Source organism: Silurus aristotelis (assembly GCF_946808225.1).
Source record: "Silurus aristotelis genome assembly, chromosome: 14".
Classification (NCBI taxonomy): Eukaryota; Metazoa; Chordata; class Actinopteri; order Siluriformes; family Siluridae; genus Silurus; species Silurus aristotelis.
Window position 1 is genome coordinate 22755462 of NC_139587.1, and position 21513 is coordinate 22776974.

The 21513-nt window shown below is 37.2% G+C and overlaps 2 protein-coding genes across 2 annotated transcripts in view; both read right to left on the reverse strand.

The window, feature by feature from the left end:
* The window catches only part of LOC310736902 (carbohydrate sulfotransferase 8), a 64136-nt gene extending 52051 nt beyond the window's left edge, over positions 1-12085 (reverse strand). The window contains exon 1 of the mRNA XM_083560894.1: positions 11863-12085. The gene's annotated coding sequence lies outside the window, so the exon portion shown is untranslated. The remainder of the gene's footprint in view (positions 1-11862) is intronic.
* Positions 12086-16225: 4140 nt separating this feature from the next.
* mapda (N6-Methyl-AMP deaminase) lies at positions 16226-21455 on the reverse strand. Its single transcript, XM_083560896.1, has 10 exons — positions 21307-21455; positions 19947-20077; positions 19339-19399; positions 19156-19243; positions 18992-19073; positions 18783-18909; positions 17098-17178; positions 16867-17005; positions 16678-16778; positions 16226-16591 (listed from the first exon to the last, which is right to left on the reverse strand). The coding sequence occupies exons 1-10, from the start codon at positions 21349-21351 to the stop codon at positions 16400-16402; spliced, it is 1047 nt and encodes a 348-aa protein (XP_083417022.1). The 5' UTR covers positions 21352-21455; the 3' UTR covers positions 16226-16399.
* Positions 21456-21513: the final 58 nt, after the last annotated feature.

Consider the following 21513-nt stretch of genomic DNA (forward strand, 5'->3'; position numbering starts at 1 on the left):
TTTTTTGTGATGAAAATTTCAAAAATCAGTCAAGTGCTGATTAAGATATTATTCACAACCTTCTTAATGACACAAACTACTGATTTGCAACATAGTTTGTTCCAGTGATATGCATGAAGTGATAGGTATAAAATGATATCACTTTATCAAAGGTATTACATCTGTTATTGTGCTTGGATTATTATTGTCCTGTTTCCAGTGGTGGACAAACAACCATGTACTTAAGTTAAAGTGGATACACACTAGGTAAAATATTATTCCAATAAAAGTAAAATTGCTCCCTTTAAACTTCCACTTGAGTAAAATCACTACCTTTAAATGTACTTAAGTATTCAAAGTACTGTACTATGATTTATTATGGCTGTTGTCCTATAATAATTTTTGTCACAAGACTCTTGCTTAAGTAACTCAGTTAAGTGAAAAGACACTACTTAGCACACCAATCTATAAATAATTATTATTAATTAGTCATACACTGATTAATATCTATTAAAATGATCCTGAACCTTCTTAAAAACTACTTAAAATAAGATTGTGCCAATAAGACCTGAGAGTCAGGAGATTCTTTTATTATTTATTCCTCTCTGTTCGCAGTTGAACTGACTGAACTGTATGTTAAATTTAAGTAGATACCAAGTGGCAATCAAAACAAAGTGCACGCTCGACCCTGATTGGTGGTTCGACCAGTGAAGTTTTTAATCCACTCCTCAATAAAAAGGAATGACTGATTTCACAAATGTAGTGAAATGTAGTAAAGTTAAAGTAAAAGTCTCCTCTAATGGAAATACTTCAGTAAAGTACAAATACGTGATAAAGTTACTTTGTTACTGTCCACCACTGCCAATTTGTCAGGTAATATTAAAACCCCTTACGCCCCTAAAAATAGACGGCTATAAATAATGAATAAATAAAGACAGTTTGGAGTTACAGTTTGTGTTTTGTGAATGGAACTTAAAGGAATAAAAATCTTTATAGATGCCATAAATAATCAGAGTATGATTGTTTTATTGCCTGGCTGCACTCCGATGGTCAACATCATGCAAGTTTCTTGATATATGCACTATCTCTGCTTTAGTGGTAAAATGAATTTGCCAATACGGTGCATTTGAGCTCAGCGGAGACAAACCACACAGGGTGCTCATTGTTACCTCTGGTTTTTGTCCTTTCCCTAAAGCTATTAGATCAAGCACTGCAATAGGATACCTCCTCAAATCACTCAAATCCTTAGGCATCATTGTTCCCTTTTTAAGGTTGACATCTTGTTGCACTTATCAAAGTGATCATCCTTTATCTCTCAGTGGCCTAAAATATTCAACATCTTCAGAGGCAGAAGTGGATATAAAATTACTAAGACAAAGTGCATTCTAATGCCCTTGACGGAATCCCGTAAGCATGCCTACATAATTCCTGTTAGCACTGATTTATCCAAGAATACAGATAAAACTCTCAGTCCAGTCATTCTTTCTACACTCCAGTGGTTCTCTGTAGAAAAAGCGAGTTTCCAAACCTTTTTTTCTATTGTTTCATTCTCCACTTTCTCTTAACAAAAGGTTTGTCAGAGATTTTTGTTTAAATCTGTCCAGAATAAGAAAACAAACTGAGGACTTTCCAACAACAGACATACAAAAACTGATTTTTGTTGTTGTTCAGATTTGGGAGAAATTAAATCTTTTGGAGGCTTGTGGGGATTTTTTTATTTAAATTAGAGGAACAAAAATCCAATGCAATGCTAACAAGCTCATTTAATGTGACAACATATCAGTAAATTTCTAGGCTTAGGTGGCATCTGAGAACAAACTATAGTGTGCCCAACCTCCTCCTCAACAGCTATAATAATAGCAGCAAAACAAGCCATCCAGTTGTTTAATTTTCTCCCGAGACATGCTTTCTGTATTTAAGACTGAGATGTGCATTATGTGCTTGCAGGCTGTTGTGGGACACAGCGAACGACTGTCACACTCTAATTAACTGTTTGAAGTTCAGAGGCACATGTGGAGCTGTTTCTTTGATTTGCAATGAATGACTCACACACACACACACACACACACACACACACACACACACACACACACACACACACACACACACACACACACACACACTGTGATATGGGAAAGAGTATTTATGATTATAACCAACCTAGAATTGGAAATGGAAAGGCATTTATATTTACTTCATTTGACACTCTTAATCCACAGAGACTTATATTGATCGCACAAATATAACTGAGCAATTGAGATTCAAGGGCCTTGCTCAGGGGCCCAGCAGTGGTTGCCTCTTGGTGCTGGGAACTGAACTCCAATCAGATATTCAATATCCTAAATACTGAGCTTCCACTTCTATAATATTTCTAGCATTGGTAACAGCTGCCATTAGGAAATTTATTCGCCTTGATGTCTCACGTAATGAACACCATGAAGCGGGTGCTGCAACACCACATGAGGCCACAGTTCCGCCATGCCCTTGACCCTCTATAGTTTGCATGCCAGGAAAAGACGGGGATGAGGAATGCCATTATCTACATGTTACACTGAACCCTATCACACTTAGACAGTGACAGCGAGACTATGAGAATTACATTTTTGGACCACTCTATCACTTTCAACACTATCCAGCCGCTGATCCTCAGAGATAAACTAGCAAAGATGGGAGTGGACTCACACCTGGTGGCGTGGATTATAAACTATCTATCTACTGTTGCAAAATTTTGGGATCAACATTTGGATTAATATGAAATGTCATGACATCTTTAAATGTGTAAAAACATCACTCATGAGAACATGATTTTGCATGTTCTGTGGGCTTCCTCAGGGTTCTCTGGTTTCCTCCGACCATCAAAAAAAAAAGTTAAATTGTGCTTAGGTGTAAAAGAGGGTGTGAATGTGCATGTGTGAGCTTTTTACCATCAAATAGACCTTGTATCCCATTCAGGCTGAATTCTCCTGCATGCTGTAGGTTATAGAATAAAAAAATAAAAATTTAAAGACACTCCACAAGAAGTGAGAGCTGCCCCTGGACTTTTCTTCTGTGTCTGTTTTTCATCAAACTGAGTTATAAAGTGTGCACACTGCCCAAATTGATGTTTGTGTTGAAGTTGATGTTGAAGTGAAAATATTGTAAATATAGACAAATGTAGCTTTTATATATATATATATATATATATATATATATATATATATATATATATATATATATATATATATATATATATATATATATAACATGTAGTGCATGACATTTTAATAATTAATAACATGTGGTGGTCATGTGACTTTTGGTTAAGCCTTTTTAACTTAAGAAACTGGTGAAAAACTAAACATCGGCCTAAATAATTGACTAAATAATGATATTTTAAGGTTAAAGAAACATTGTGTTCATTTTGACCAAAATATAATGTTATCTCTGCATTTTTGTTAATGATCTTGTACCATTCTAAGGGCTAAAAACAAATCTAGTGTGAAACAAATGAACGCAAAGAAAGCCGGCGCTCACTGAGCAGGGACATAAACATAGATCTGCTTTGCTGGGAGGCTTTCTTTGGGAGAGAGAAATTAAAAAAATGGAGCATCACAAGAACCCCCTGTTGTGCAGCGAACAAAACATGATGCTCTGCTGGAGGTCTGCGTCTCACACTGCTGTATACGAGCACGAGTGTTTTGTTGAGGACATTGCAGTAGACCGTTTCACTGATCACAACATCCTGGGCCTTAACAAATCTTACACAGCACATTAACACACTCTCACTGAAATTTTTGTGTTTAGTTTGTTTTTTTCTTCAAAACCCTTTGATTTCTTGACTAGCATTCAGGAGGATTTGTTATAACTGCTAATGTCGAGATATCAGCCGAGATAAATCTTTTTATGTGACACAGATATCGACATATTTTACTGGTTACTATATTTGTGTTTATATCAAAGGTCTCAAAAGGGCCATTTGTTAGGATCTATTCCCTAGATTAATCTCTCAGGGTGACTCAGCTTCAGGCATACGTGACAGCCCTCATCAGAGACTTGATCTCCCATGCTGCTCACACACCTCACCCCCTCTTGTGAGCCCACCACATGAACATAAGCAACTTCTCAATACAAAAGAAAGGAAACCACGTGTTGGTTAAATCGGTTGTGTTGTTTAAACTACAGTCGTGTGTAGATTCATCAATAGTTTTCCATGTTTCCATATAAAGACAAAGAGACAATCTATACACTGCCTGAAGCTTTAGCGCTAACCCCACACACCTCCCTAAAGAAATGCAATTTCGTAATCAATGTTTGTGTAGCTGGTTCATTTAAAGTTACATCCACATGAATGCCAGGTGACAAGATTTCCCAGCAGATCATTGCCCAGAGCAAAACACTGCCTCCACCAGCTTACCTTCTTGATCAGCATGGCTATTCTGACAACTCAGCAGCTATACAGCTGCAATCTCTTGTGTGTTTTGACTCGTTTCTGTCAGAGCCAACATTTTATTTTAGCTCTTTTTTTACTGCTACATTAGATGTTCTCTGGGATTAGACCAGACCAGCATACCTTCACTTCTCATACACATCAATGAGTCTTGAGTGCTCATGAGTATATGGTTCATTGAGTGTCTTTTCCTGGACTACTGTTGTTAGGTACTAAGCACTGTAATCCAAGAACACCCCACAAGACCTGTCATTTTGGAGGTGCTCTGACCCAGTCTGCTAGCCATCACATACATGTACTGGCTCTTCTCAAAGTCTCTCAGATATTATGCTTCCCCATTTTTCCTCTTCCAGCGTATTAAATTTGAAGACTGACTGGTCACTTGCTGCTTAATATATTATCAAACCCCATGAAAGGTGCCTTTGTAACAAGATTCTTCTTCTTCTTCTTTCGGCTGCTCCCATTAGGGGTCGCCACAGCGGATCATCCGTCTCCATACCACCCTGTCCTCTACATCTGCCTCTTTCACACCAACTACCTGCATGTCTTCCCTCACCACATCCATGAACCTCTTTCTTGGCCTTCCTCTTTTCCTCCTACCTGGTGGCTCCATCCTCAGCATTCTTCTACCAATATAATTCATGTCCCTCCTTTGCACATGTCCAAACCATCTCAATCTCGCCTCCCTCACCTTGTCTCCAAAACATCCTACATGCGCTGTCCCTCTAATAAACTCATTTCTAATCTTGTCCATCCTCGTCACTCCCAACGAAAACCTTAACATCTTCAGTTCTGCCACCTCCAGCTCCACCTCCTGTCTTTTCTGCCACTGTCTCTAATCCATACAACATCGCAGGTCTCACCACAGTCCTATAAACTTTCCCTTTCATTCTTGCAGATACCCTACTATCACAAATCACTCCTGTCACTCTTCTCCACCCACTCCACCCTGCCTGCACTTTTTTCTTTACTTCTCTAACACACTCTCCATTACTTTGCACTGTTGACTCCACCTCTTCTCCCTGCAACCGCATCACTCCACTGCCCTCCCTCTCATTCACACACATGTACTCTGTCTTACTCCTACTGACTCTCATTCCCCTTCTCTCCAACGCATATCTCCACCTCTCCAGGCTTTTCTCAACCTGCTCCCTACTCTCACCACAAATGACAATATCATCCGCAAACATCATAGTCCTGGGAGACTCCTGTCTGACCTCGTCTGTCAACCTGTCCATCACCACTGCAAACAGGAAAGGGCTCAGGGCCGATCCTTGATGCAGTCCAACCTTCACCCTGAACCAGTCTGTCGTACCTACTGCACACTTCACTGCCGTCACACTGTCCTCATACATGTCCTGCACCACCCTCACATACTTCTCTGACACACCTGACTTCATCATACAATACCACAACTCCTCTCTTGGCACTCTGTCGTACGCTTTCTCTAAATCCACAAATCCACAATGCAATTCCTTCTGTCCTTCTCTATACTTCTCCATCAGCATCCTCAAAGCAAATAAGGCATCTGTGGTGCTCTTCCTCTGTGGTGCTCTTCCTCTTCCTTTGTAACAAGATATTTCATTATATTCACTTCTCCTCCCAGAGAATTTAATGTTATAGCCAATCTGCATCATTGGCTCAGTAAAGGCATTTACAATTAATTTCCAAACATTTCTTCCCAGAAAAAATTCAATGCTACACGGATATTTTGTGTATTAAAAAAAAATAAGTTATGTAATAGACCATTTTCAGACATAGAACATAACGAAGGCTGTCAGGTTTTACCTGCTAAAACAGAAGCAAACGTGACAGCTGGAATCTCCAGAAGAACTGTCAGAGATTCTCCAAGATTAGATGTTTAGAAAGATGTACTGGCCAATTTATTATTTTTTTTTTATAAAACCAGACAAATATGTACCTAAGATTACTGATGCATTTTTAACAAGTGAAGGCTTGCCACCACAAACATTGACTTGGATTTGTTTATTATAGTTTACTTCATCCTCTTGTAAACATTGCCTTGTTTTTGAAGGCATCTTTGCTTTCAGCATTTCCTTGCAAGATTTTTGCTCAGTGCTGTAGATATTTTTAATTGAAGAACAAAGAAAATAAATATTACAAGCAGAAATTATTATTATTACAAAATAAATCAATGCTCATATTTTATGGTCAAATATTGTTTATGATTATAGAGTATATACAAATGATACAGAAATAAAATGCATTAATTCTAGTGCTTTGGATTTAATGCAGAAAATATGACTCCTGGTCAGACTGCCTGATGCATACTTATTGTGCAAAACTGATAAACACCTGGGAGAAAATGCAAAACATAGAGCAGACAACCTGTGTGTGTGTGTGTGTGTGTGTGTGTGTGTGTGTGTGTGTGTGTGTGTGTGTGTGTGTGGGTGTGTGTGGGTGTGAGTGTGTGTAAATGTAAATATGAAGGCCTGTGGAATATTGCATAGCATGGAGGCATATGTTGCTATCAAGGACACCACTGTGGATTACTGATGGAGTAAGTGAGGACTATTCTGAATGTGCCACATAAAGCTGCAGGAAATTCATATTTCTGTCAGATATACATCAGTAATCTCTTCTAATATTAATGTAAATCATATCTGTGACCAAATGATAGTAAAATTCCACAGTAAAGCAAACTCCCGATCAAACCAGTGACCCTGGAGCTGTGAAGCGCCAATGCTACTTGCTGTGCCAATGTACTCTGAACAGTACATAAAGACTTGATTTCAAAAATGAGTCATTGTCTTGTATATAAAAAGCATGTAAGGAATAAAACTTTCAGGTCAAACTCTATGAGGAAAATATGCAATGACAAAAAACGAGCAAAGATACTGATTACTGTCATTATAACAGTAGATCCTGAAGTGTTTTTTTAAATATTTTTACAATTATTATGAATTCTACATCTAATTTGTATATCTATATCTAATATATGACACTAATTTGTCAGCGATTCCATTTATATATATTTTTTTTCTTCAATTATTCAGCATGTCTTAATTATTGTCAAAATAACTGGCAACAATTTAAATCAATTTACAGGTGCATTCAATGTAATAAAACATGTTGCTTCCAGTTGTCACATGCATTATAATACATGTTTCAGCGGTATCTTTTCACTTATATTGTTTTAAGTTAATAAGACAAAAAATGCAGCTTGACATATCACCAGGAAACCACAACATGCTCTGTCCTGGAGACTTTCCTTTGGTGGAAAAATCACTGCATGTTAGAAAGCAATGACACTGGAGAATCCTTCAATTATAAGCTGAATGCTCCACCATATAAATTAAAGTAAATCTCTGTTTAATAGCAATGCATTCAGAATTTATTTAGCATTACCCTTAGATAAGAGCATCTGCCTGGTCCATGTGTAAGTAGTGATAAAATTAGAAACAGCAAATAACCCCGCCTTACGGTTGGAAATATTATTAGAGCTGTAACAGAAGATTAATCAACACCTCACCCAAAAGGTCTGAGACATCCACTTCATAGGCACCTCTAATCTTTAAAAAAAGACAAAAAACGAATGTAGTACATATGAAGACTTTCATGAACTTGGAAAAAGGAAAACATCATCTGTGCATTCTCCAAAACCGGCTCAGACCACACAATCTCAAAATCTCAAATATTGTAATTTTGCTTTCTTTCTGTTCTTCATAATAACAAACATCTGTGCTGCATCAGTAAAGCCACTGAAGTGCAGGTACACACAGTAGCTGACAGCTGTCACTCACACAAACCCAGAGGGAGCACAGGCAGCGCTGCGTATCTCCAGCTGCCAGGTCGCGGCTGTCTCCATCATAGCAGGTGTTGACACTTTCAATGCGTGCTTTTGTGGAAACCCAAACTGACACAACACTTGCTAAGAGCACATCTTATTTACTAATGCTGTTTGTCTGTAATGGTATAGAGGATGGTATAAAGTGGAAAGCATAGAATTCTTAATACACTATATACCCACATTTACAAGGACCTATTCATCACATCCATATGTGTATCTTCACCAAACCGTATAGACCTACTGTATATAGAACACAGAGCACAAACCAAGCTCCATGAAGACATTGTTTGTCAAAGTTAGAATAGAAGACCTAAGGTGTCCTGAACAAAGCCCTGACCTAAACCTCAGTGAACACCTATAGAATGAACTGGAACACTGACTGCACCTCACACCTCCTCACATAACATCAGAGCCAGACTTTACTAATGCTCTTTTAGCTGAAGTCTCCACAGCCATGGGCCAATATATAGGCCAAAACTTTGCTGATGTAGGCCATTTTCTACCAGTTTTAGTCTGCAGTATTGGGTATGGTATGGTATGGTATGGTATGGTATGGTATGGTATGGTATGGCATAGATAGATAGATAGATAGATAGATAGATAGATAGATAGATAGATAGATAGATAGATAGATAGATAGATAGATAGATAGATAGATAGATAGATAGATAGATAGATAGATAGATAGATAGATAGATAGATAGATGCATACAGACAGACAGACAGACAGACAGACAGACACCTTCCTGTAGATGCTATTTCCATGAAGGGATCAAGGTGGGTATATGGAGTCCTTCAGTTTAATGTTTCATAAGAATTCAGATTTTTCTTTGGTTATACATTTTGGAAGATTTCTACATGTCCTTTCTGTGTAGAAAAGCTGTCTTTGTTTTTGTTTTACAGTAATTGTGTTTGTTTTACAGTAATGAGATGTTGACCATCAAAAGATGTGTACCATTTTCAAGTTATTTCTAATCATTTATGTACAACTTTTATATAACGCTATATAAAAAAAATGACAGTTTATGCCATGATTTTGGGTGTGACGAGTTGAGAAACTGAAGTAAAAAGCTGCTCGCACTTCACTCCCTCAATCACACTTAGAGTAAATAACTCAATGCTGCCATCAGCATCACCGCTCTCGTGTGTAACGTTCCTGTCAGACAACGCAAACCTTCAGCTTCTTGACAGTGTGTCAATTTCTCCATCAGCTTAGAATTATTCTAGCTTACAGTGTCACCTCAAGGTCCATCATAATGAGGATGTGTTTAAAATACCCATAGAATAAACTCAAAGCTCTTGCTTGAAGCTCGTACCTGTTGGGATTAAAAATTTCCACAAAACCATTTCCGTCCCGGAAAACGAACATCATCGATTGTTTGAGGCGACACCTTTTTAATGCATTGTTTGCATTAGAGATGAATATTTTAGCTCCTCAAGTAGAACAACGCCCAAAGAAGAAAGCATTAGCACTTGATTTATGCAAAACAGTTGTAAAATTAGAAACCATCTTGCAAAATCCATAACACAAGACTAAACCGTTTCCAACCCAGAATAGTTCATTCATTAATCAGAACTAGGTTCTATCCTGTGCAGGCCTGTGGTGGATTTAGAACTGGGAACACTGGGCACATTGCTTGCAACAGTTTGCTTGTTATTTGTGAATGTGTGTAATGGAGTACTTGAACAGATTGTGGATTTTGTCAATGGGTTACTTGTTAACTTCTGATTAGAAATGAAAAGGAGAAAAATTCTAGTTTAAAAAGAAGAAAAAGGTATTATTAAAGCATGACCCAGGAAAGTCATATTTACATGTGATTTCTTTAAATATAAATTGTGTAATGTAATTTATTAGAATACTTTTCTCTATCTTTGTCTCCCACAGACACACGGTCAGGAAAGCGAGATAGATTAATGGGTGCTAAAAGAGATGACATACTCGTGCTCACATCACAAACGCAGCGTTAAACCGGCCGGTCCAGCACACAAGATTGCATCAGCAGTTTCCTCTCTGCAATTATTACACTGCGTCCTCAACACCTTAATACTGTTATATAAAAGCTAACGTGTGGGATTCCAACCCGGTTCAGCATTGTACTTGACACAGATTCTTATCTGCTTAACTTCAAAAAGAACAAGATGACCAAGAGTTAAGATCTAAATATCATCAATAAATTGCTGCTTCCATAGAAGCATTTGGTCCTTCACAACCTCCCATCGTTCTATAAGACAGCTTATAGACACGCTTAGCCCTAACCTTAACCTCGAAAACCGAAAGAAAACCTCTTGGCTTAATTTAGTTTCTTCAAATAAAACATTCAGTTCTTGAAAGTAAAAATAGCTAACCTGCTGCTATCTTAAATATTTGAATATATTTCTATATCAAAAGGTTATACATCAAAATTACACGTTTGAAAATGTTTGTGAGGACCTCATGCTGGCCTAAATGTCAAGGCAGTGACTTTGTTATGTTCCACTTAACTTACATTCAAGCGAAAGGAAGAATTTTTGCCGCTGCGTTTTTTGTAAAACAAATACACCAACACATAAACAAATATATATCAATTAATCAATTAATCCTATAATAAAAAAAATGTCCAGATAAAAATCTCACACACAATCTTACACAAAAAGGACACACACAACGTAGCAGGGCACCAGTCAGTCCTACCATTCAGCTGAGATCAAATTTTTGTGTTTGGGACAGAATATAGACTGTACAATGAGAGGAAATGGACAAAAACAAAGCAGTAGGCAAAACAAAAAAAATCTGTCAGACACAACAATGCTACCAAAAATTTACTTTTCAGTTGAATGTTGTGTTATTGTGATACAATCCGACAACTCGTTTTTGTCTCTTGAAAACTTTACTAAACTGCTAGAGGGTGAATGTTGGCTGAGTGAAAGTCATTTCTTACTGTATCCTAGCTTGCTTGAAGTTTGGGGTCGGAGAACACCAGCTAGTGAAATTGTGACACCCCTTTGATTTGCCAGTGAGAAAGCAAGATTAATATCATGAGCAATGCTTTTTTTGGTATTGTAGTACTCCTAGTTTCCTGAAATGTGAGCATCAGTGCTACCTGATGAAGTTCAAGTTTGAGCTTCAGAATAAAAACCACTTAATAAAGAATTATTGAGGTATGCAATATTGATGTGAAAACTCTTATTATATTGTAAAGAGCCCCAATTGCCAAAGATTTATTTGCATCTATCCATACACATCCTAATGCGTCTCAGACAGGGGTCTATTCTGTAATGCCACCTGTCTTTAGGTATAATGCTGAGATTATTATACCTAAAGACGACGAAAGTTGAAAGTTGAAAGAAATCAGCTCAAGGTTATTTCTAATTGAGAAATAGTTAATAATTGCACTAATATTTCTAATAAACTAAATGGACTAAATTGTGTCCATGCTTTACACATTACACAAAAAATAAATGTAAGCACCATTTTCATTACCCAGGCATTATTAGAGCATTTTGTGCACTTTTCACACTTCAAGCTTTAGGATCTTGACGGTTTCAATCAGAAAATTTGTTAACCTTCTCTATGTTTTGGTCAAAAATAAAAAGCACCACCTACAATTTAGTGTTGTATGAATATGCAGGTTGTATATAATGCAGAAAAAAAGATATAGCCAATTACCTTGACTATGATGTTTCACAGAGAAGGACACCACCTCAATGTCTTGTGCTATATGTTTACTCACTTTACTCTTTAAATACGTTTGTGAGTTTCTGGTTAAGCAGGTTGGACACGGTACCAAACATGCATTATATATTACAGGTTAAGATCATCCTTCAACACTTCCTTCAACATGGTGAAGACGTCACTGCAGATTTCACTGAGCAGGAACTGTTCTCCAGCAAGATGCTGTGTAAACAAACCAGTTTGTTTTTACTCTCAAACATTTAAATTATATATATATATATATATATATATATATATATATATATATATATATATATATATATATATATATATATATATATATCACCCCTCACATTTCAGCAACCATTTTAGTAGATCTTCTCAATACTATAGAAATAAAGCTTTGATATATTTAAGTCAATGTGCAGCTTGTACAGCAGTACCGATTTACTGTCCTCTGAAAATAACAGCCATTACTGTCTGTCAACAAAAGTGAGTACACCCTAAGTGATAACAGCTGTGCATCTTTTAACCATACAGAGCCACATGTCCTATTCATCATGTTCAAGTTTTAGTCTGTTTGATAGGATCATACAAATGTGTGTATCTTGTATTAGAGCAGTTATAATGTGGTGCCTTGTGTACAATTCTCTCATACTGACCACTGGATGTTAAACATGGCACCTCATGGCAAAGACTCTCTGTGGATTTAAGAATTAGAATTGTTGCTCTCCACAAATATGGCCCAGGCTATTAGAAGATCTGTAACATCTTGAAACCGAGTTAAGGTACAGGGGCCAGGGTCATACAGAGGTTTTCCAAGACGGGCTCCACTCGGAACAGACCTCGCAAGGGTCCATTAAAGAAATTGAGTCCTCATGCTGTGATGCTGATTTCCTCAGGTGCAGAAGCTGCTTTTAAAAAAGATGCATGAGTGCTGCCAGCATTGCTTTAGAGGTTGCAGAAGCGGAAGGTCCTATTGTCAGTACTCAGACAACATGCCGCATGCTGCAACAAGTCTGTTTGCATGGATGTCTTCTTAGAAGGAACCCTCTTCTGAAGCTGGCTCACAAGAAAGCCCGAAGAATATATATATATATATATATATATATATATATATATAGATATAGATATAGATATATATATATATATATATATATATATATATATATATATACACACACACACACACACACACACACACTCACAAGGGTCTAGGATTTAGCTTGAAGCACTGGCTTTCAAACCATAAGAACCTGTTTAATTTATTAGCTAGATTTCGCTCTAATAACATGACCAGTCATGGTAGTACACTTTCATCATGGGTGTATTTGTCTTGTTATTCTGGTCTCACCGGTCACGTCACTTGTTCTCCTGATTTCTAATCTTCCGCTCTACGCTGGAATGAGTACATCATGCGTCAACCATGTACAGACTTCTGCTCAGGTTACGGCAAGTTTGGATTAAGGATGGCACACTGCAGCCTGACACTATTGCCTTTACAAGAAACATGTTCAAGCTTTAAAATTCCAAACATAGTGTTAAATTATACACAATTGTTTGCAAGTATTATCACACTGTGTATAAGAACAATAAAATCTCAGCACCATTCTCATTAAACAGTGTATAATCTGAGTCCGATAACGTTTGTGCACTTTTCAGGCCACAGCTTCAGGATTTGAAAGTTTGCAATCTGATTCTGTCTTTTTGCCAGTCTCTGATGGAAAAACAAAGTCTGCAAAACTGAGCTTTTGGAGTGCAGTGTATTAAAAATAATAATACATGATATTTAAGAGGCTTAAAATTAAATATCCTTGTGAGTTTACTGACCTGATGCTCCAAAAAACTGGTGGACCTCTGTGAAACCTAGCAAAATCTTGGAAATCTGCTGTAAAACAAGTCCATACACAAACCGACATGTTTCAGGGATGTTTTCACAAATGTAACTATGAAAGGATAAAAAGCACTAAGTATTATAGTAAATAACTGGCCTTTAGTAGATTAGAATTGATGCTTTTTTAAAAAGCACTTAAACCTACTACTCCTCAGATTGTTCTAGTGGTTTAAGCACAAATAAGCAGTGCGTCAGTTCACTAGAAGTACACCATGAGCAAGCAGGACGCTCCAGTAAACAGCTGCAAAATTAATGATAGACATTGTCTTTTAACTGTGTGATCACAGAGATGACTCTTATAAGCACTGGATGGACTGGAGTGATAAAAGCGAGCAGCAGGCATCAGGTGGTCCACGCTTTAGAGCTGCAGCGACTAAAGGCAGCTGTGGATTGGGAACTATTTTGCCCCCAGCAAAAAAAAGGAGACTGACAGGGAAAAGAATCTATATAAGTTTAGATGCAAACAGGTGAAATGCCACATGAAACATGAAAGCATGCACACACACACACACACACACACACACACACACACACACACACACACACACACACACACAAACCAACTGCTTCAAATGGCACAGCTTTTAAGACTTACTTTTAGCAGCCATCCTTAGTTCTGTTGCAGGTGTCACTTCATACTTTTTTTTTTATCTCAGTTACAATTAATGAGGACAGAATCATTTGGTTGTCCAGTATATAAGTAACAAAAAGGTTGAGCCTGTATAACAGGTGTTACTTACCCTGATCATGGACTAACCCTATCCTGCCATTTTAATTAGCATAGGGATTCAAACAAAATAAAAATAAATAAAAACAAAGATGCATTGAATCTGAATTCAAGTCCACGGTTGTGAACCAGTGAACCAACTTTTTGTAGTTGTGCTTCTGCCCCCTGCTGGTAATACCATAAAACATACTATTTGCGGCATTGGGCAGAGCCCATTGTACAGTCACTTACCAGAGGTGGGAAGTTATGATGTACAAATACTTCGTTACTGTACTTGAAAAGATTTTTTTCAATACTTCACTTCACTATTTATTTTTTTGGACTTTTTATTTTCACTCTACATTTTTTACACAAATATCTGTACTTTCTACTTCTTTTTTACATTTTCAAAACAGGCTCTTCACTTTAGTCTTCTATTTAGTGACATGATCAAGTTTTTTTCTTTTCATTGCACACCATTTTTAGCACATCAGCCTGTTTCTTGTCTTTGCGCAGCTTTTTTTCTTTACCGCTGGTGTATCTTTTCCTGGACTTAGACTAGTTTACAAAGCCAACAACGAGCAAAGCAGAAGGCAACAAGAAGTCTGGGGTTAAAGTGGATGAGACAGAGGGAGTCAGTCATGCACACATGACTGAGAACAGACACATTCAGCCTGGATACATTTATTAGATAACATTTGAAATTCTTTTATATCACTATATTAATATGATGTGAGGTCCAGTTACCAGCGTGACACAAAAACAGGTAGTAGAAAAGGTTACTTTTTATTTAAGTACAGAGCCCAAATTTCTTTACTTTAACATGAGTAAAAAAGTGTAGTCAGTACTTCAACTTTTACCAGAGTCTTTTAAAACATAAGTATCTGTACTTCTACTTAAGTAAAGCATGTGTGCACTTTTGTCAATTACAATTAAATGTAGTCCTTGACTTACGATGAAAACGCATCAATCATAACTTGAAAATATTGCAAATTGTAAGACATGGTCTAGCCGTCCCAGGGGTCTTAAAGAATGGTGATCAGTATTACAATTTTGTGTTATCGCTGTCGTCATCGTACATTAAAAAAATCCTTAAGTTGAACCAGCGTAAATACCAAGATACAACCTGTATCTTATTTATACACCAGAACAGTTGTGGGTTAGGGGCCTTGCTCAAGGGCCCAGGAGCAGCAGCATGGTTTTGGGATTCGAGCTCATGATCTTTTGATCAGAAGTCTGAAACGTCTTAACCACAACGACCACCACAAGCACATTCATTAAGAACAGCACTACTGTATTTATTAAAAAACAGCTCAGTCTTTCATTATAACAATCATTGTTTAACTGTGAACATAATGAAGTAAGCTTGAACATTTATGTACTGATATAATCTCACAGACTACCAGTGTGTCATTTAATATAACATTAATATCACGTTTCATTTCATTTCACACTTTAACTGTATATGAGAGGCGCTTCATTATTAACACTCACGTCATCATTTGTCTTTCGGAGGTAAATCCACAGCTATAATGGCAGGAAAAACTACTGCGTCAGTGACAAAGAGAACAAACGGCTAAACAGTACAACCTTTGAGAACAGAGAGTATCTAGTGCTAAACAAAGCGAATATTTCCTGGGGATATCATGAGAGAATCAGGGTTGCTACAGATGAATGGAAGGATTAGTGAATCCTGGGCCTTTGGATAGCAGCCTGAACATTTAAACTTCTTATCATGAATTGAAAATAATAAACATTAAAACGTTTAACTGTGGATGTTGGGTATGAGGGTGATAACATGGGGGGGGTAGAGGCAGGTAGTACAAATTAGTAGAAACAGCTACATTCAAGTGCTTTCAAGATCTCGAATACATCATATACCCCATGGATCCCAGATGTATAGTCATTAGCCGATGCTGAGATCATCCTTGTCAGTGAAGGATATGAGGTCTTAACTCATCCCACCTCTGCTCCAGCTTCTGCTTTAAAGCCTCTGGGGCAAAAGTGCATTGAATAGCCTGCTGGGAAAGAGCCCACACAGCCTCCTGATTGAGGCCGAATGTAGACGCAGCCAAGTGATACTCCTGAGAGAGATCGGTGCAAAACACCCCCTTATCATCGGTCTGCAAGGAGCAAAGAAACAGGAAAATGGAGTTACGCTAGTTTAAATCTTGTCAGCATGATAAACAGGGCGAGAAGACACACTCACGCAGGGTACACACGGGTGCTGGCGTTTATACCAGTACTGGAAGTGGTGCTTGTCGTACGAAGGTACTGTTTGACCTTTCACATTTGAGGTTAAGCACAATTCTGGAAACAAACGAACGAAGAAAAAATCAGCACTAAAAGCGGCACTAAATAAGAAGTGAAGAGATTACTCTAATTTGAGATTACTCACCCAAAGGGATGTTCATCTTACAAACTTTATCCACCAGGCTGTCCGAGCCGCCCACTTCCGGGTGTAGAAATGTGCCATGGCCAATTCTGTCTGGAGGCAAAGCCAACAGCAGCTCCGACTCCTCCTTCTGAGACGGAACCTAAAACAACATCGCCGAATATTACTGTTATACAGCTGGAGTCCATTAAAAAAACATACATGAAATGTTAAACAGTGCTGATATGAGCAAACCTCAGACATATGCAGGGCCAGCTTAAGCCCACAGTTCCTGGCTCTCTGAAGAGCAGGAAGCAAGTCTTTCCCATGGCCTACCTTTTAAAGACCAACACAAAACACTGTTAAAAGCCAGACGCAATAAACCCAGAGAAAGCAAATGCACATTAAAATCTAATCTGCAGGTTGAAGGGAATTCAATTTAAGATTTTAGACCTTTTTACGTAATGCGATTCAAGGCCATTAGTACAGCAATGACATCTGACTGGTGCTGATGTAATGCTACAAGCTTCTCTTCAAGAGGCGACGGATTTTTAACAATTATATGCTTGAAATGTATAAAAGCATCCGAAACCCAGAATGAATGGCATGAGGTATCTGATTTGTAATGATCTCATAATAAGTAATATAGGATACATTCGGCCATAGTTTCATTTGCTTAGAAAGTATATTTAGGCAGTGCATCTGCAAACTTATTAATGTATGAATATTCACACAAAGTAGAAGAAAAAAAAAAAGAAAAGTATCACTAAGCAACAAAGATAAAATCTCAGCCAGCATTTTGCATTTAGTACAATTTGCATTTCTACAAGTAGTGAAATTCATAGTTAAAACCAGATATGATCATTTTTATTGCTAAAAAAAAAGCAAATAAATAAATATATAGATTAATTAATTAAAATGTCCACAATATATCATTACATATCAAAATTACTTTTTTTTATCTGTAACTTTAAAATGCAATAGTAATTAAAAAATGTTTGTCATTTGTTTGTGAATAGGACTTAATGAATGTTTTTTGTGTATTTATCATCTTTTACCGATTAAAAGGCTTTTACTTATTCACACACATAAATACCATGAGGTTTATAATAGAAAAGTTGTGTACAATCAAATCTGATCTTAAATCTCCAGCATCGTTTTCCTTATTTATTCATTCCGTCTGTATCATAGTTGTATGATAAAACTGACAACTAATCAATGTGTGTGTGTGTCTGTTTATGGTGTAACATTTAAAAAACCAGGGGAAAAAAATATTGATTTGGACTTGATAACACTAATAATCACACCTTCACTCTCAGGAACCACAAACTCAAGCAGGGAGAACGTGGTTTAGAGAAAACACGGTGTTGTAAATGTAAATCAGAGCTGCAGATGTTGCTCACTTGTCATATGGAGTATTAGGTATTTATGTGTACACACTCTGACATGGATATTTTCATATATTTTCACACTAAAACACAATTTTCAGTGCATTTTTGTTTATTACAAATCTGAATTTCATCTCCATTTGTTCATCTCCAGCGTCCAACGAATTTAGGTTGAAAAATGATTTGTCTCTGACCTGATTATGGCCTTCAGCAGCTTTTAAAAGCAAACAGTCATTTAAGTTCTTTAATGTGGCAACCTCAGATCTTTCAAATTCTTTCATTTAATGACTTTTGCATTATATGTATAAATGAATGGTGTAAAAGGGGTGTGTTTAATGTAAAGTGAAAAGCATGTGAGGGGGAATTGGGGTGTGGCGTATGGATAGAATATCGCAAATAAGGACGATCGATACAACAGAAGCCGATTGATTTGCTCAGATAACTGCTTGTTCTGAATCAGATGCAGATTCATTCTGTACAGCAACATCGTTAAATACTAAGCATCGTGTTGATCTTAAAACTCAAGCCATCCAATCACAAAGCTGTACTAACTGTAGGGTCACCGCTGAGGTCCAGTCCCACCACCACACCATCACTGGACAACATGAAGTCTTCGGCCAACTTTACCGTCTCCATGGCAACCTCATGGCCATTTCTGCGGTCCACAGACACAAGAAACCTGCTCCACAGAAACAAATCATCACTAACACAGGTCACGGTTATGAGGAATCTACAGAAAGGTTTAGGAAGAACTTACAAACCTGACATCGATATTCACTTCTTCTTGCTTGCACTGATGGATGGCCTCGAGAACTGTCTCAATATAGCTTCTTTTAGACAAACCTTGATCAAAAAGGCTCATCAGAGTTCATTGTGAAATACCTTTGAATCATTTCACTACATTTCCATGTCCACTAACTGCTACCTGTTTTGGTTTCTTCACGAGGAGTGCTGCGCAGTTCCAAGTACTTCACCCCGTCTGCCGCAAACTCCTCTATAACAGCTTTGGCAACCTGTTCGAATGCATTTATTTTATTTTTACAATAATTTGAGCAAGCATTTCACCAGGGGGTTTGACACTGAACGTTAAAATCGACCTCATTTTTACCATCAAAATGTCTTCCTGGGAATCTACAAGCTGATGGATCACTTTGAAAACCTGGAAGCATCTGTATAAAGGAATAAGTGAGAAACCAGTGATCATAAAGAAATTAAGATGACACACGTCATATTTACATTTATGGCATTTGGAAGAAGCCCGTATCCTGAGTGAAACACAGTTATCTTAGTTATACAGCACAGTTATACTGAGCAATTGAGGGTTATGGGCTTTGCTTATGGGCCCAGCAGTGGCAGCTTGGTGGTGCTGGGATTTGAACCCAGAACTTTTTAATCAGAGGTCCAACATCGTATCCACTGAGCTTCCACTTCATTTACAATGTACTTTCAAACTAATAATAAGAAACATGAAAGGGAAGCCAGAAGTACTCGAAAAGACCTTCTCACCTCCATCAATACATGACTTTACTAACACCCTTGTGACTGAATGAGCACAAATCTCCACAAGCACACTCCAAAATCTAGTGAAACCTCTTCCTAAAAGAGTGGAGGTTATTATAAGAGAAAATAGGCATTAAATGTGGAATGGAATGTTTAAAAAACCACACAAGGTGAACTTTTGTGTATAACTAGTAAAGTATAAAGAGGAGTACGCACTCGTTCAGTGTGCGGCACGGCCCACTGTGGATGGCCGTCCTGCTGGATTCGATGTTCAGATGAGGCTTTCGGGCAATGAGCTTCTCCATTGTTGCCAAGCTGACAGAGCCGTTAAGATGTGCATGAAGCTCCTGTAAGCAAAAATTTAAAAGAATTCAATAATGCAATTAAATACACAGATAATTCTCCGCTCTAAGAATAATTAGGAATGAGCAGAGAATAAAACAAGACTGTGCTGATATAGAAAGCGAATAAAACAGGGATGTGTGATGTGGCCAGTCACAAAGTACTAAGAGTCACTGCTCCACTGCTCTGATTAAAATCCAACAGCATCTCACCCAGTGTTTCAGTCCCCTTCTACTACAACCATTTGACACTGGTTTTTACCTTACCGTCAATGGATCATTTGTAAATGAGCCCTTACTACACACAACAATGTAATAAAAACAAGTGTATTATAAGAAGTAATATAATACAACTAACTTTAAAGATGCTGTTACGGGACATAAATCAACACTTTCTGACTAATTAGAATCAAGAATCTGACACAGATTAATATTCGGAAAAGTTCATCATTACAAAAGGAAAGCAATTGTACATTAGACTATCTGATGTTTTAGACACACTAAATCAGCTTTTACGCACCCACAATTCCTAGTATTTTCAGTCAATTTTGCATTTGTATATAATAATGAAATATATCATTCTATTTTAAATTCTATTGATTAATCTATCCATCCATCCATCTCCCTGTGTATGTACAGTATGTATGTATGTATGTATGTATGTATGTACAGTATGTATGTATGAATGTATCTATCTATCTATCTATCTATCTATCTATCTATCTATCTATCTATCTATCTATATCTATGTATGCATCTATCTATAAAAAAGAAGACTTCGCCAGAAATTGTTAAAAAAATACTATATAACTTTCTTTTAAATAATAATATAAGTATTATTTAAAGTCATTAATGTCAACATTCTCTTTTTGTAGTCAAACACACCTGTGCGTGAACCGCTTCACTAACAAGTAAATACCGCCATCTAGCGGCGACACGCTGCAGCTTCACCGCGATTTATCCGTGAACGAGAAGATCCAAATAAAAGCCGCTTGAATAAGACGAATGGCCTCCGTGTGCATAAGTATTGGCACTTCTTCAATATCATAGTGTACGATTTAAGCTTAACTGAATGCATTCTCATTTCTTCCTGAATGCTAATGATTTTAGCGAGTAGCTGTAGAGTGCCTCGGATTTAATACGCCATTAATCTGCCTCAATGTCTCAATAAATAAAGTCCACAAATTAACCTTTTCTAATTTACAAGACCTGGTTTTCTGTTTTAGCTTACTTACAACTTTGGGTATCTGTCGATAAAAGAGGTCAGCTTCCTTGTCCATTGAAGCTTTTAGTTTAAAATATATAGTTATTTAGTTTTATATAGTAAAATATATATATATATATAACTAAATAACTATATATTGTAAACGAATAAACACGGATCGCTTTCCTAGTTGCACAAAGAAAAGTGCGACACTAATATTATTCCTAAGTAACACACA